This window comes from Coturnix japonica, unplaced genomic scaffold (assembly GCF_054131305.1).
Source record: "Coturnix japonica strain WE unplaced genomic scaffold, WE-NBRP24 Scf042, whole genome shotgun sequence".
NCBI classification, from domain to species: domain Eukaryota; kingdom Metazoa; phylum Chordata; class Aves; order Galliformes; family Phasianidae; genus Coturnix; species Coturnix japonica.
In genome coordinates, this window is record NW_028188945.1 from 2793073 (window position 1) to 2810411 (window position 17339).

The 17339-nt window shown below is 50.6% G+C and overlaps 1 protein-coding gene across 1 annotated transcript; it reads right to left on the minus strand.

Moving 5' to 3' along the window:
• Nucleotides 1–1577: 1577 nt before the first annotated feature.
• On the minus strand, nucleotides 1578–16970 carry LOC146752711 (zinc finger protein 621-like). The gene is made up of 5 exons (XM_085531371.1): nucleotides 15727–16970; nucleotides 15411–15537; nucleotides 14702–14812; nucleotides 14194–14596; nucleotides 1578–1758 (listed from the first exon to the last, which is right to left on the minus strand). The coding sequence occupies exons 1-5, from the start codon at nucleotides 15748–15750 to the stop codon at nucleotides 1578–1580; spliced, it is 846 nt and encodes a 281-aa protein (XP_085387497.1). The 5' UTR covers nucleotides 15751–16970.
• Nucleotides 16971–17339: the final 369 nt, after the last annotated feature.

The following is a 17339-nucleotide window of genomic DNA, read 5'->3' on the forward strand; positions in this document are numbered from 1 at the left end:
CCCAGAAGGACGTCCATCTGTGTGCTGCAGTGCCTGGCAATTGATCTCCTGATTCAGTGACGCTCTGAAGGCTTCAACCTCAAACTCCTTCCTTCCTCCTCCCTTGGCCATGCTCAGCGTTGGGTGCAGCTGGAAGCTTCTTCGGTGCTCCCATTTCTCGGGCAGTCCCCATGTCTAGCCTGGAGTTCTGCCAGCTCTTGAGTTTTTTTGGTGTATGCTTTTGTTTATGACTTGAATCCTTTAAGGCAACTTAATGACAATGTGGGGGTGGGAAGGAGCAGAATTATTCTTTTGTTTTGGACCAAATGTGCCACCAAGGCGGGGGGTGCTCCCTGCCTTCCAGTTATCAGCAGTGATGCAGCAGCAGTGTGAGAAGTGGGAGCTGCATACCACTGCTGCGTTATTCCCTCCTTTCCCTTTTGCTGGATTTCCAGTGCTGTTTGCTGGCAGAGCTTGATGCTGTGCTGATGATTTCTGGAAGCCAACACGTGTGTGCTTCGCTTGTATCAGTTCAGAGTGCAGCCATCCCAGCCCTGCTGTGGGCACAGTGCAGCCCTGGCCCTGCTGGAGGACGCCGTGGTGACTCTGTGCTTCAGCAGGGTATTGAGTGGTTTTCTGCTGCCTCTGGGTGGGACTGTGCCCATGTCGTGTCTGCCACTGTTACTGTAAATATTTTATCTTTTCCTTTTGTATTTGCCTTCTATTTAAGATATTGTATGAACGTAGTCAGGCTCCTCTGTTTGTGCCGGCGGCTCTCAGCTGTGTTTTTAAATAAACCTGGCACAGGACAGCAGTGCTGTACGTCTGCCTGCAGCTCTTGGAGGGAGCAGGAGGGGAGCCAGGAGTGCTGCTCCAGCAACATCCTGGTGCTGCTGCCACCAGGGTTACTGCTGTGCTGCTGTTATGAGCTCCATGGAAGAGATGAGCTCCAGCACGGCCTCCTCACACTTATTTGGCTCTGAAGCCTTCAGTTGCTATTGGCCGTGGCACATTCCATGCAGTGTGAATCTCTCTAACAGACATAACTGTATCAGTGGAATTGTGGGGGCTGGGAGGGAGGACACAGTGCTGCTGAGAGCAGGGCCAGGCAGCCCAGCATGCTCAGCACCACAGCCAGGTGAGGCTGGCAGTTCAGTTACAGGTGTGTGTGCAGCTGGTCACCACTCAGCCTCCCCCATTGCAGCTCCCCGTGTCCCACAGTTCCCCCATCCCCGTTCTCCCGCTGTCCCATTGTCACCCTGCCACACCACTGCTGTGTGCACTAAACCTTTATTGCCCCCCGAAGAGGTCCTCATTGTACACCACCTGCGCCCGCTTGTCGCGGTGTGAGCCCTTGGCACTGTTCTTTACGGCTGTTGGGGCACAGGATGGGGGCAGGGACTCAGCACTGCTGGCACCCCCACACCATCCCTGTGCCCCCCCAGTGCCCCCCAGCTCACCCAGGGATCCCCAGAGCCTGGTCAGCTGATTCCATCTTCTTGTAGGTGACAAAGGCACAGCTGTGGGGGGGTGAGGTCAGCACAGCTTCCACCCCATTCAGCACCACCCCACAACAGATGCACCCATACATCACTGACTCACCCACAGCTTTGCCCACGCCCCCTGCCCCTCTGCCCATCCTGCTCTCGCCTCCCCCGCTCCTCAGGCTCCGGCTCCTGCTCCCAGTCCAAGCGGCTGTCGCGCTCTCCCCTCTCAGGGGGGTCCCCACGTCCCCCACCAGCTTCAGGGTCCCGCAGGTGCTTGCTGGTGCAGACGAAGCTGGTTTGAAAAAATTGCGGGGGCGGAGGGGGGGTGAGCAAAATAAACACAGAGTGAGGGCACAAATATGGGGGAGAGAACAAAATAAAGGGATAGGAACCACAAATAATGAGGTGGGGGCAATAAAGAACTGGGGGGGGGGGGGGGGATGGCACTCACCTCTCATCGGGGTACCATCCCGTTCTCTGCCATCCACGATGTTGTGGGAAGCTGTGGAGGAACTGCTCGAATGTATTCTCTCTAAGAGAGGGGAGCAGGTATCTCCTAAATGCATATCCGAGCTGGTAAAATGGGCTCATATGAATGGACACCTTCAGGAGGTGGCACTGATGTTCACTGTAGCCGAATGTCGAGAAATAGTCGACCATATGTGGGACTTTGTTATCTCCAAAAATAAGGAATACAAAATAAATACACTGAAGAATATGCAAGCCGAGCGGCAGATTGCTGCTGCTGTGGTACAAGCTCTATCCGGACCTAGTGCTCAGTCAAGGTCAGAACTTGACTCCCTGTTACCAGGAGTTTCGTACTCCGTTTGCTCATCAGCCTCACAAGTCAGGGCTGCCGCAGAAGCCCCGAATAATCCCCCGTCCTCGACCTCTTCAACGTCTCTGGCAGATCCGGTTTTGGCTGGTGAGGAAGGTGCGGTGGGGGGGGGCTGAGGGGTGTGCAGAGCAGCAAGAAGCTCCTGAGAGTGAAAGCGACTCGGATAATGGTGGGAATGAGAAAGCGTTGGAGGAACATAATAAAACATTAACTGAGGAGCTGCAGGACTTAGAACTCCGTACGAAGGAGGCATCAGTCTCTTCGAGCGTTTCACCGATGTCTTTACAGCCCCTGTCTATGCGATTCCCCCCCACATGTAGCGATCCTCCACCTTTGCGTTGGTCTGGAGTCATTAGAGACATGATATTGGAGGGACCGTGTCAAGCTGTGTTTCAGCTCGCTTGCCCGCTGATAGACGATCAGCAGGGAGCTGCTCGGTGGGAAGTGCATCATTGGAAATTGTTACAGCAGGCTGGTAAGACTGTGACTGACTATGGGATACGATCTGAAGCTTCTAAGCAAATCATTCAATGGATTTTCACTGAGGATACTCATATGACACTAGACACTTCTAATCTTGTGCGGTTGTTACTAACACCACCAGAATACGTTGTTGGTCTCATCTCAAGGCAGAAAATAGCATCCAGCCTTTATAGTAACTGTGTTGTGTGTTTCTTTCCTAGTGGAATTGCTTTGTAACTTGCGGTGTGTGATTTTCTGTGTTACCAATGCAGTCTCAAGAATTAGAATTTTAGGCATTATCCATAGATCAAATGTGTGTTAAAGAAAGGATTTGATGTAATCAGTGCTGTAATCTATGGGAATAGCTCTTTTAGTATGTTAGTACTGCTCACTCATGATGTTATTAGCCTATTAATTAGCTTTTCTTAATTTGCAAAGACAAAACCTGGAAAGGAATCCCAGGCAAAGGGATGACCCTGTATTGTAGAATGGATACGTCTCTTACACCCAACTAATTGGGATTTTAAAAATATGACCATGCATCACTTGAGACAAAAGTGCATACTAATAGAACTAAATTTGATAGTTTATTCTGTTTTCCAGGCAGCTGTTCCACTTGGGCTCTGTATCACGCACTGGCCATGCGGATATGGTGTACAACTGGAAGAAATCCTTCAGACCCTGAATGCAGGAGAGAATCTGTGATGGGTGAGAGAGGAAAGGTGCACTTTGAAGCAGGGAAGGCCCTGCTGGCACCGCCTGTCGCAACCACCACCAACACGGTTTGCTGTTTCTCAAGGGTCAATAAGTAATAATGCCCCTAGTGATACTCCAGCACATTTGTCCTCTAAAACTGGTTCTATCTGACATGCAACTTCATAAAGTTCAATTATCAATTATTAGCTCAAAGGCATGGTTATGAGCATCCTAAAAGCATTTGTTGCACAATAGTTAGTGGCCATTAAAAATCAATATATCAGAGTATATGAAAGTTGAAGACTTTTCCTAACTAGTGACATGTGAACACAATGGGACCCTCATGGATTTATTTCCAGGTTGCAGAAACTTAGGTTGCAGAGCAAACGAGTTTGTTCTTTTTAGTAGGTTTAACAGTAATGTTGTTATGCTGTGTTTGACTTGTCTCTTTTTTCACTTCTAGAGGATTGTCAATCGAGGTCTTGATTGAGTTATAATGGTTATGTTATTAATATAAGTAGTGTTGTTATTCTATAGGCAGTAGCTTGCTAATTAATAAAAAAGGGGGGGTCGCCGCGCTCCGACCCCGCAGAGCTCCACTCCATGCGGTACTTTGAAATAGGGATGACGGAATCCGGCCCCGAGCAGCCCTGGTTCTTTGAAGTGGGGTACGTGGATGGCGAAATCTTCGTGCACTACAACAGCTCCAGTCGGAGGTACGTGCCCCGCACGGGGACAAGTACCAGTGCTGCGTGGAGCACGCCAGCCTGCCCCAGCCCAGCCTCTACTCATGAGGTGAGTGAGGGGATGTGGGGCTGGGGGGCTCTGGGCTGCCCCTTCCCCTGCTGACAGCCCTGCCTTCCCCCAGAGCGGTCACAGTCCAGCCTGGTGCCGAACGTGGTGGGGGTGGTTGTCGCCGTTGTGGCCATTGCCATCATGGCTGGCGTTGGATTCATCATCTACAGACGCCATGCAGGTAAAAGTGGAGGGGTGTAGGAGGACAGTGGGGGCTGTGGGGGGATTTGAGGCTCCCTCAGGCGCCCTCAGCCTGGCTGTGATGTGAACCTGTGCTGATGCATCTCTCTGTCTGCAGGGAAGAAGGAGAAAGGCTACAACACGGCGCCCAGTGAGTGATGAGGGCAGCGCTGTCCCCCACCTCTGCCCAGTGCCAGGGCAGCATTGAGGTCCCCGCTTTCTCCCAGGGTTCCCCTTCCTGGTGCTCAAAGCTGCTCCATGCCCCACAGCAAGAACAGGGCTGGGGGTCATGGCTGTGAGAGTCCTTCCTTGTTTTCTGGCTCCAAGCTTGCTTCCTGAGGTGTTTCTTGTGAGAAGACTCTCAATGATTTATTGAAGTGGCAAGTAATGGGTGCTACCGTGTGACAATCAATATCACTTTTTGGGTATTTGAATATTTGAAAGCACCTTCCTTCAGAGCTGTTTGCCTCCAGAAGAGTGCTCAGGACTGTTTATGAGCGGAAGATCTGGCCCGGGACTAAATAGCTCCAGCTTGGTGTGGGAAATCTGGGTAATGAAGCCATCGTGCCCTGTGAAAAACAGGATGCGGATGGGTATCCCTGCTCCCTCTTATCTGCTGGCAAGGCTCAGAAGATGGGAACAAAGGAATTTCTGCTAAGATCCCAGAGCCAGAAGCTTCCATTCCAAGGAGTGCTGACTCAACTACTTTGGATTCGAGCTGTCACTCCAAAGAGAGCTGACTTGACCACTTTGGACATATAAATAAGTTGGTGCTACCATTGGAAATTGTCATCGTGGTCACCATTAACAGAACAACGCCTGACGACCCACCACGACTGAAGACCAATGACTGAACTACAAACCTCGATGGATCCATGGTGGTGAATATCTCCCTCTTGCTTCCTACAGAGACTCCTTGCTTCTATTTCATATTTTTACTGCATTCCCTTCCCCATCACCCTACACCATAATAGCGTCCGTCCTCCCCTTCCCCATCTCCCTGATAAAGTCTTGTAATAAACTGGTCGGACCAATGTTTGAACCGTTGTTTCTTAATCCCGCACCAGGTATACGTATATCAAAGAACCTTGCCTCCCTCCTACAAACTGGGCTGAGACAATGGCTCTTCTTACCTTACAGGCCAGGAAGGTGGAACCAGCAACTCGAGCACAGCTGCGGTGTGGGGCTGGGGGTTGGAAGGGGTCCCTGTGCTCCTTGTGCTCCTTGTGGTGCTGCACCAGGGCTGGGCCGGGACTCTGCAGGGAGCTGAGGGTTGGGATGTGAACGTGGCCCTATGGGACACCATCTCTTCTTCTTCACACAGGAAGTAACCAAACCGTCTGAGTGCTGTGCTTCAGCCTGCAAGGGGCCAACTGGCCACACGAGCATTTGGGGTCGGTGATGAACACAGCCCCATCCCCTCTACCTCTCACATCTCCCTCTGCTTCCTATGCTGTTATGCTTTTCCTGTGCTGCTTCTTGTGAAATAAAGTGTTGGGCTGTTCTGTGCTCAGCCTGCCTGCATTCTGCTCCGTGCCGTGCTCAGTGTTGGGGTGGATGAGCGGACCTCTCCTCATCCCTCCTCCTCCCACCCCACACTCTTTGCCCATTGCTCCATTTCACACTGCTGCTCTCCTCCTCCCCTTTGCACTCCCTGTGCTATCTGCACCGCTTTGGCATGAATACGTGACTGGAAAGTTCATCTAGTATTGGACTGAGCTGTGCTTCCCCCCCATAACCCACAGTGCTGCCACAGCCACATTCTGAGGGCAGACACCCAGCTTCCATAACCAACCATGCACTGAGGCTGAGCTGCCCACACCCCACATCCCAACCTGCTCCTCTACAAAACATCTCCACTTTATTCCATACAAATCCCAGAGCATCCCACTCTTCCAATCCTGCAGCGGGGAGTGGAGACAGCCACAGCTCCCCATGTCCCATCGCATCCCACTCCAGCTGCCCTGTGGTCCTCAGTGCTGCAGCAGCCGGCTGTAGGGTCCACCGCGGGTCCTCAGTTCGGTGGGTGTCCCCATCTCAGCCATGGTGTCATGCTCTGGCACCACAACATGGTCTGCCTTCTCCAGCATCCGGGGTTGATGGCTGATGAGTAGCATTGACTGGTCCCCCCTGTTGGGCATTGGGTAGGTTTGTGGTGTGGCATTAAGCTGGTACATTCTGTGTTACACACTGTGTGTGAGTCCCGTCTGATCCCATGTGCGGAGGCACGGTACTTTCACACAGCAGCCTTGATTTGTCGCCGGATCGGGAGGCGACAGCCTTCATGTCAGAAATGTGGACAAATGCTTCTGTTGTCTGAACCGTCTCTTGGCCCTCAGCACAATGATGCGCTGCCTTTCCAACCCTTCACAGCACTACTAGGTGCCAAGTGCTGTGCTTTAAGTCTGTTGTACGATGAGTGGCAGCAGAGACTTTCCAAGTGAAATGCTTCATGCTGTAGATAAACAACAACAACAAATACAGATGGGTTAATGTGGTCGTCTTCCTGTGGCATATTAGTTGAAGCAAAAAAGAAAATCCCCATCCCTTCTGGCTGGTGCTCTTGGCCACCCCAAGGAAGGGCTAAAAACTTCTTTCAGGTCCTTTCCCTTGAGCCTTTGCTGCAGAGGGTCCCCACAGATTCCATTCCAAGATCTCCCTAAGCCTCCCTGTTTCCTACAGCTGTAGGCACTGATCCTAAAACAGCTGGGTTCTGTTTACAGCCTGTGGGACCCCAGGAGTTCCTCACACCATCTTCTGCAAAGCCAGAGCTGCCCACAGTCCCCCACAGCCACTCTTCCCACTACATACGTCAGGGTGCAGATGTAGCGCGCTGAGTCCCGGATGTTTCACACTTTGATGTACAACGTGGACACGGTGAACACCAACCCCGTGTGGCTGCAGTACTTGATGGAAACAACATTATTTGGGTGACCCTTGAGGGAAGCAATTTCCTGACCCGTCACCAAGTTCCACATCTTACAGCTCCGGTCTGTAGGAAGAAGAATGTGACTGAGAGAGTTGGGCTGGGGAGTTCCTCCGTAGCGTGGAGGCACCGACTCCTTCCCAAGCGCTGCCTCCCACCACCCACAGCTCCACTCCAGGGCAATGGAGCCAGCCTGCTCCAGCACCTGGACATCAGAAGGCAGGGACAGGGGAGCAGCCCAGAAGGAGCCATCCCTGCCATGCACCCCAATTCCCCACGCCATCCTGGGGAGATCTATGAGAATAGCACATAAAAAGCCAGCAGCCCCCACACCTGTTCTGTCCAACATATACCTTTTTAGGCAGTGAAAAGCAGTTCATCGGTGGCATCCAGGCAGAGCACAGGCTTGGTGTGTCCTTCTGCCACAGAGACGTACTGCAGTGGGGCTGTCCGGGCATTCTTGGTGCCACCCACTGGATTAATGATGACCCCTGCATGGGAAAGAAAGAAGGTGGGGTAGGTATGTGGTAAGGCACAGCACTGTAAGGTCCTACAGGCATGGGAAAGCACGAGCTGCCTCACCCCCAAGCACCTTCCACTTCCTGGTAGGGCAATGGGCCCCTCCATCTGAACTCAGGCATATCTGAGCAATCATCTTCATGGAAAACCTTGGCATCTCCCCACTAGCAGCCCCTGCCTAACGGCTCTGCCCAGGTGACACAGACTGTGAGACGTGATGCTCACGGCCTCTGCTCTGAGCCAGGAAACTCAGCTCATTGGACCTCAGCTCAGTTGAGTACAAACTGCACTTTCTCCATCCTGAAGCTCTGCCAGGAACGCATCATTAAACCAATTTCATGGCAGTTCCTTCAAGCTGCCAGCCAGCCTGTGGTTGGCAAAGTTTGGAAACGGAGCTGTACTCCTTTTAAAACCAAAAGGATGACAGGGGGCAGCACTGGCATTTGCACCCAGCACCCTGTCCCCGATGCTGGCTCAGAGGATCCATCCTCACCAAACCTTCTTCCAAGGGACGCCCTGCAGGCACCTCATCCCTCCGGCCACAGCATCTGCCAATCACTTCCACATCAGAGTGTTCAGAACACTGAGGTCCAGCAGCCCCACTGCTGTAGTCCTGAGCTTTGTGGACACCAGCAGCTCTTTCCTGCTGGCATTCCAAGCGCCGCCTGGGGCTCTGAGCTGTGCTAAATCTATTCCTATGAGTAGGCAAAACAAGGCAGGAGGCTGGAGAAGGGCAGGCCCAGGGCTGCATGAGATCTGCATTAGTCAGGAGGGTGAAGGTAAGCTCATTAATTCGGGTTTAGAAGTCACACGCGTGCGATCTCCTTCTCAATTAGCAGCTGTTCTCACTCATTCAGCAGCTCTCCTCTGACCCCTAGTGTTGCTACTGGTCTCGAAGTGACACCGAGACCAAAGGGAAATCCCGGCTCTCCAGGGTGAGATGCGATCAGAGCAAACAGCTCAAGGCGACAAAGCACACACGCGCCTGGAGCCGTGTATCCAGTGGTTGCTGAGAGCAGAGCACCCATCAGCACCAGAGGTGCTCCTAAAGGGCAATGAGAAGGTTGTCCTTGCACTGGGACAAACTCAGGAGCACATTCACCCCGAGGCTGAGCTCTGCACAGCAGTGACTTGGCTTCTGGGGCAAAGAGCTCTGCTCACACAGGACCCAGCACTGCAGAGATACAGCCAAGAGTGGGGAATGCCTGCACGTATTTCCCTGGAAGATGCTTGCAAGAAAAACACACTGACAGTGCCCAGTGTTGCTCACCCCAGCATTACAGTCCTGCTGGAGAGCCAGGGATGGGACAGGAAATGCTGACAAGAAATGACACAGAGTGTGTGATGAGGACCTCAATCTGCTTATTATGTGGATAATGCGGAGAGGTCTGGCTGACGGAGCTTCTCACTGTGTGAGTCGGTCAGCATTAGAGAAAGCCAGCATGGAGTTCTGTGAGCTTTTGCAGGGGACGAAGAGGCGCAGAAGCTGCTACCCACCCTTGGTGCTCTTAGAAAGTTAACTGAATTGGCCAAGGAGGAGCGGGAGTTATGGCTAACCTGTTTCCTGCAGGGGTGAACCCCAGAGGTTTGAGACCAAATGAGGTTTGGCAGATGAATGTCACAGACTTCCCAGAGTTCGGGTGTTTCCGTCACTTGCATGTCACAACTGACACATGCAGTGGTTTTCTCTGGGCTGTGGCACAATCTGGACAGACCGCCATGCATTACATAAAAGCGTTGTGCATGGCCATCACTGTCATGGGTGCACCTCATGAGTTAAAGACTGACAATGACCCAGCATATAGAAATGCATGTTTTGGAAGCTGGTGCACAGCTTGGGGCATTAAGCATATCTTCAGCATTCCCGGCAGCAGCACCTGCCAGGCTATTATGGAGTGTGCACATCAGACCTTGAAGGGGCGTCTTTGTGCGCTTAAAGAGGGGGGAGGGCTGGAGGGGCCTGAGCTGTGCACACACACTCTCCTCCTGCGTAAGAGAATCGGATGGGAGACCATCAGCTGACCGAATGGACACCAATAGGTCAGGTCCTGATCAGACCCGACGGAGGGCCATGGCTCCCAGAATCTACTCCTCGTCATGGGCAGGGGATACGCCTGTGTAGGGACCCCAAGTGGGCCCCGCTGGCTGCCGGCATGTTGGGTTAAGCCGGCACCAAACGACGAGCCATCCTGTGCACCGTGAGGATCCGAACATCTCAGCACCGGTTTTGGTCAACAACTCCTTGGTTAATGTCTCCAGTGCAGCCAGTGATTTGACGTCAGCACTGGGCAGCGGCTGCTGGTAACGGCACATGAGACTGCGTTGCTCCCAATGTGCCTGAAGGTCCGAACTGGGAATCCAGCCTTCATGCCGGACTGATAGTTCGTGAGCGGGGGAGACCTTGTTCCTGGATAGTCCCCCAGTGGTGGACATTCAGAATGATTCTGCACAGCCAATATGTTTTTGTCTTCTTATTTGGCTATGGAGTGTGACATTATAATGCACACTGGACAGAACTGGATTGCCATGAAGATTCTGTACAATAGTGTTATATTGAACTTGGAGAAGTTGTAACTCCATTGTGTACTGTGCTGTTATCTTGAACTTGAATGCACTGTTCTCTACAAGTTGACTAAGTGTTGCCATACAGCATTTCACAATTTTTAGGCAGATTGCTGTTGTGTGCTTTCAGGTTTGTAGTCACTGCAGCTGCATCTCTTTGGTATGTTATTATGACAGTTTAATTGTTTTTCGCATATGTTTAATGATTGATTCATTTGCGGAATAGCCTTAAATGTGCAAATCACCTTTGGGGTAACAGGGAGTATGCAGGGGAACCTTTACAGGGGCTGCAGATAATAAAGAGGGGGGAGATGTTGTGTATTAGGCAGGTGGTGCCTGCATGCATCAGGGCTGGAGTCAGGGAGGTCACGGGTATCTGATAGGGGTGGTCACCTGCACCATTAAATAGGGTTTGTGGCATGGCATTAAACTGGTACTTTCAACGTTACACACTGTGTGTTCTGGTTAGCATTTGGGCTGCTGTGCTAACAGATGTGTCTGGGGTTATCTTGTTTTAAAATGGAAGGGCTCGTAAGGAGCAGAGGGATGTGAGGTATTTCTAGTCCGCTTCATGCTCCCGATTCTAGAACCCTTCCAATTGTGAGGAAACAGAAGTGCTGAGCTGTGTGCGTGTTCCACGGTGAAGAGTCCAGTGACAGTTGGTGCCCGGTGTCTGTGCTGAGCAGCATTGAGGTCTTTAGGAACGTAGGAATCTGCCTATCTGTTGTGAAGGTACTAAAGGTAAAAAGGCAGCATTTCTATCAGTATTGGAGGAGGTAAGGAAACTTTGTCCTTAACTGCTGTTTTTGTTCCCATTTTCATGCAGTCAATCCAGCAACTAACTTGAGATCCCGACTTCTCCTCTCTTTAGTTTAGATTTGGGGAAATTCCCTGCCACCCAAAAAATATTTCCTGGAAAATTCACTAGTGTTTGTATGAGTAAAAGTTTCCAACCTTTCCTTATTGACTGTCAGAAATGCTTAGCACAGAAATGTGCAGCACTTTAACGAAAGAGTTCCAAATCACTTGAATTTGATCTTCTGTCTGTCCTGGTTGTAGGTTTTACTGCATTTGATACCTTAAAAAAAAAAAAACCAACAAAACAAACCTAAAATACCAAAATATTTGATTTTTACATCAGAAAAGAAAAAAAAAAAAATGAACCTACCCAAACCCTTGTTGTGGCTGAGCAGAACGTGCTGCAGCTCCATGCAGTGCTGAGTTACAGTATTCAGGCACATGTGTGTGGATTTGTGTATTGATACGCACTGGCATGCTTTTGCTGTACAGGTAACAAAGACAGGGGAAGGTTTTAGTGTTTTCTTCATAGGTGAAGAAACCTTGAAGACCAGAAATTCCAACTTACAGAATTTGACATAGGCAAAGTGAGGAGGAAAATTCTTCCTACCCCGTTATTCTTAATTGACGGATTCAGTGTTGGTTCAGCCTACAGGAGAAGTGAACTGCAAGGCCTGGAAGATCGCTGTCTTTGCTGAGGTTGTCCAGGTGGGTGAGCTTGAAGACCTGCAGCGGTCAGACAAATGTGTTGGGGTTACTCACTGCTGTCACTCGTGGTGTTGAAGGAGGGGCTCCATTGGAGGGCTTGCAGCCGTGCAGCCCAGGGGCTCTGTGCTGAGTCAGGGTGATGTTACTAGAGTTTGACCAGTGTTGAGGAGGGCAATGTTTTGAAACAACTGCTCCTGAGAGACTGATTGAATGAAGAGAACAAAGCTGGGAAGATGGGTGGGCATTCCTCATTCTTTTCTGCTTTTTGGTGTTTTGCTTAGGGTTCCTTTTCAAAAGAAGATTTCACTGATCAAGACAGTAGAAGACTTTCAGTCCAAGGAAGCACGAGCCAGCTCTTTGAGAAGCACAGGAAGAGCTGCACAGAGATCCTCGAGACCAGAACTGCTTCTGTGCACTCGTCGAGCATGTCGAAGAAAGGAGACGATTGCTATTTCTACTTTTATTCCACTTGTAAAAAGGTCTGCTTGGGTTTTTTCCTTCATTTCTCCTTCTTTCAGTTCTGAAGTCAAGAGGACGGGGTGGAATACATAGAAGTATTACTGATCTTCAGCAAACTTCATAACTAATTGCATTGTGCAAAAGAGCAACTAGCTAAAAATGAGCTCAAAGCATGGCCAGTTCTTAGGTTGCACTATTTCATTTTCCTCTCTTGGTTTCCATTGGGTTACAGGGAGACAACTGTCCCTTCAGGCACTGTGAAGCTGCTTTGGGCAATGAAACCACCTGCAGGCTGTGGAAGGAGGGCCGCTGCTTCAGGAATGACTGCAGGTTCAGGCACATGGAGATCAGTGTGAGTGTTGGCTCCTCAGAGTTTATCACCAAACCCACTTCTCATTTCTTTAGGTGGGCTGATGTGCTTTTGCAGATTAGGTTCATTTGCTTTGAAATGATGATGGTTCCTATTGTTAAGAGGGGGCTGGGAGGAAGCAGAGGGAAGAGAGCTCAATGGCAATGGTATATCATAGCAGAATATTAATGTAGTAGATACCAACAGTGTTCTCTCAACAGTTGCTAAAGAACCACATCATTCAGACAAGCATTCTGCAAGGTGTGTTAGTTTAACCCCTTCTAAACTGGTGTCCTCACCCACAGAATGCTAGGAAAGCTCAGTGAGCCTGGTGCTCCCAGCCTGCGCACTCTTCAGAGTGGTGTTTGAGTGCTGCTTTGTGGCAGTCTGCTCACTGGCACCATCTGGAGCTCAGTCTCCCTTTGCAGATCTTAGGTCCACGTTACCATCAGCTTTTCTTCCTTTCCGTCTGCAGAAATTTCGCAGCATGATTTCCTGCTACTGGGAGAACCAGCCAGGAGGCTGCCAGAAATCCAACTGTGCCTTCCATCACACCAAGGGACGTTATCTCAATGGGGTTTTCTTTCCACCAAGCCAAAGTGAGTTTGTCTTTTTTAGGAATGAAAGATTAACTCTATTACTCACAGGTGGGTATAGTGTCATAAAGAATGCCAGATAACGTTCACTTGTGAGCTGATAGATAGGTGCACAGCTGAACTTTGTGCGCTTCTGATACTCAGTTTTTTCTTGCATGCTCAGCTTCTCTCTGCTCCTGTGGCCTTTGCCTTGCTGGTTGTGTTCCTGCAATTAAGCTTTTTCTGGTGTCAGGGAGATGAATGTTGTGTAGGGGGGGATTTCTTTGTTCACAGAGAAGCCATTTGGATGGGCAACTGGAGACTCAGCATTTATCTGTGTGGGTTTTCAGCCTTGCCTGCCATCTTTGTGCAGTGGTTGTAAGGTTAGGATCAAAGTTTTAAATTGATCCTTTTCTTCCTGTAGCTACGCTGCCAAGTCCACCAGAGTCTGCAGGTGACGATCCGAATGCAGCTCAGATAACAGTGCAGCAGAGCAAGCCTTCCGTGCAGTCCGATCCCTCTCCACAGTTGATGGAAGTGATGCAAATGGAAAACAAAGAGAGTGTCCCAAGCGCTACACATCCTCCCGTTTTAATCAAAGCTGCAGATGATGACAAAGGTGATGATGGTGAGTGTGGTTGCTTTTCCTGGTTCTTTACTAGTTACTCTATTCACTTAGGCTGCTTCTATGGGTTTACCAGGTAAGTATAGCTGTTAAAATAAGGAACCTGTCTGTAATCACTTCCATTCTCATGTACAGTCTCTCTCTTCTGTGGATACACTGGTGGGAAGTGAGGCTCCCACTGTCCGTATAAGTCTTTCCACAGTCAGAGCACTCAAAGGCTCTCTCTCCTGTGTACATGCACTGCTGGCCAGTGGGGTGGAGTCTCCATTTCATGCTCTCTGCAGAATAACAGATCTCATAATGCCTCTTTGCTGAGTGTGTGCACTGGTGGCTAGTGATGCTGGAATCCAGTTTAAAGCTTTTCTCACACTCAGTGCATGGATTCTGCTTTTTCATCTGGCACACATCCTTGCTCCTGGTTTCCTCAGGCTGCTTTGGACCTATGTTGGAGTCCACTGGGTTCCTCAGTGTCATTCCCAGACGCTTTCCCAGGGGCTTCTTGATGTGCTCACCCTGACCTTGCTGCAGGACTTCCTGGACATCCCTTCTGATTTCTTCCACAGAGATGTGATTCCGCTGCATTTCTGCTACACAATTTCTCTGCGGAACCTCCTTTGTATTTTTGATCCCATCAGCTGCTGGATGACAGAGGAAATGCAGCAATAGCACACGGTGCCCAAAATAAAACACAGGCAGAGAAGGCTCTTACAGCCCCAACATTCCCCTTCCCTCCACCACCTCACCTGGGCTGAGGTCTCCTGGCATGGCCTCAGGGCTACGCACATCTGGGATCCAGGGGTCTTCCCCTCGTTCAAGCAGGGAGATCACCATGGGCTTGGGGGCTGGAAGTGGAGCTTCAGGGAGAGAAACAGGGAACAAGAGAGCATTTCCCTCATGCTGGCACAGTGCCTGTTCAACAGCTCCACTCTGTGCCCCTCCCCAAGGAGAAACCACCATTTATGTCTAAATGACACTGTGCCTACAGCTTCCCTTGGAGCAAAGAATGTTTTGACATCTCTGAACATTGTGAAGGGATATTTTTTCTTTCAAATTAACTTTACAACAGCTTATTTGTTTTCTTACAGTCTACCAGAGGTCAAGGCATCAAAATGTTGATGGCAATTGCATGGAAAATCCTCAATTCCATAGCAGTAACCAGGGATTCATCTGTGAGCTGGAGCTGGTGGCACCAAGCAACACACAACACAAGGGCTGGTTTTCTCCCTCCTGGCTGATGCCTGCTTGCCAGCACTGACTCTGTGGCTTTGATCAGAGTGCCGTGCATACTAATCCCTTCTGAAACTCATGCTTTTCAGTATCTCCTTTCTTGCTGGCACTGTGGTGTGAGTCAATATGTAGCTGCATGGTGTTTATTCAAGGCCCGGCTTGCAGAGGCTCATTCTGCACAGCCAAAGGTGCCCTAACGAGGAGGAAAGGCAGACAAGCTCTCACCCAGCGAGGCCACACACTGGTATGTCTCCAACATCACATCCCGGTAGAGCTCTCGTTGCACAGGGTCCAGCAGCGCCCACTCCTCCCTGCTGAAATACACGGCCACCTCCTCAAAGCTCACAGGCTCCTGAAAGCAAAGAGGCTCCTTGCTGGGAACAGCCAAGGCCCAGGCAAGCAGCTCGCACAGGACAGAACCTCACACCCCAGCTGCTTTTCTGTCCCCAGCACACACACGCTGGCTGAGGGCACCTCCCTCTTCCCCTGCATTCACATCCCTGGCCCCTTGGCCTCTCCTGCCTGCTTCCCCAACCCCTACCTCAACTGGATGTGCTGCGGCCATTTGCTGCTCTCCTGCAGGCTGGGATGATCACGGCTGGAAGGCAGAAGTTGAACTGGAGCCTGCAGGGAGAAGAGAAATGGCAGGGGAGCTGTGAGAGAATGCAGCAGTCCCAGTCCCAGCTCAGCCCTTCTGCAGGGCACTGCCTGGCCTTGCAGAGAAAGACAATGAGCTGCAGCACAGGAAACAGTCTGGCTCAAAGAGATGAACCGTCACAAAGCTGTCTCAGACTGGGAGGCTGAAACAACTGGTAGCTGACACTTAGTTCAACAGCTGAGACTGAGAGGGGACTTAAGACAAAGCACGGCAAGGAGGCAGTCATCTTACCCCAAAAGAGGGAGCAGCCCAAGTGCCCCTCCAGCTCTGCTGCACAGCAGCGGGCTGCACCACAGGACCTGCCCTCGAGCAGGGCTGTTTCTGCAGCTCACACCTGCACAGAGATCCCTTGCAGCTTGACATCAAGACTCCTTCTCAATACAGATCTTCTGTAAGACACCCATGGTTACTTTGGAGCTTTCATGTACTCTCTAAGGTTCTGTCTTAGAGGGACTGTGCACGTATGATTCCTTCCACACAAAGCCTTGACCAAGCTTGGGACTAGGAGAGGATCCAGCCACATCCTAGCTCCTTACCTCTGTGGTCTGAAGACATGAGAAAAAAAGGGGAACTACTCTGAGCCTCGTGACTCAATGGGAGGGCCTCCTGTAGGTGTGTGCGTAACCCTACCCTCCATGCAGTAAATAACCAAGTGTATCCAGCCACCTCCGATCCTGCTGTGTCACTGTTAAATCACTACAGCATATCCCTATTATATCAACAAATATAGTCCTGCTTCTCCCTTAGGAGTGTATGCTGTGTTTGGATCCACTTGTGACCAATGGGCAAAGTCTGCAGGATGGCAAGAAGGGAAACAAACCGATGACAAGAGACATGAAGCACGTCCCAAATACTTCTGTGAATGTTCTCGTGGCGACTGCTGTAGTTGAGCAGAAAGCAGAGGTCACTGGGGGCAGTAATAGGATGCAAAATGGGAAAGGTGTTATCAGCATCGTGTCGGGTTTGGAAGTGACATATGAAGCAAAAGAGAACTGCACCGGTCCTCCCAGAATCAAAAGCGACTGATATTCCACAATATTTCTGCTGCACTACGTGGTGCAAGTTGTGCAGGTAATGCTTATTCACACAATAAACGAAGACCTCCCCGAGTCGCCTACAATCCTTTAGGCCACACGTCCTCCACCTGTAGGGTTTGGCTCCAAACAGATGCAAAACTGCACCCATAGCACTAATTAAAGGCACTGCCTCTACACAGTTAAGGCAAACAGAGGCAGCAGAATGACGGCTTATTGCCTGCCCTAGCTGCAGTTAAGGAAACTGAAGAGTGATACACGAGGAATGGGAAAGGGGAGTTTTATTTGAGGTCTGAGTGGTGAAGGAAGTTGAGGACATACAACAAGGACAGCCTGTGCCAACTGGGGTATCTTTTGATTGACTGCAAGCACGCCTAAAGGGGACGGCTACCCAGAAAGAGATGCAGAAATACTGTTAGAAAATGGTATGGCCATCCAACCATCCAGCAGGAGGTGCAGAAA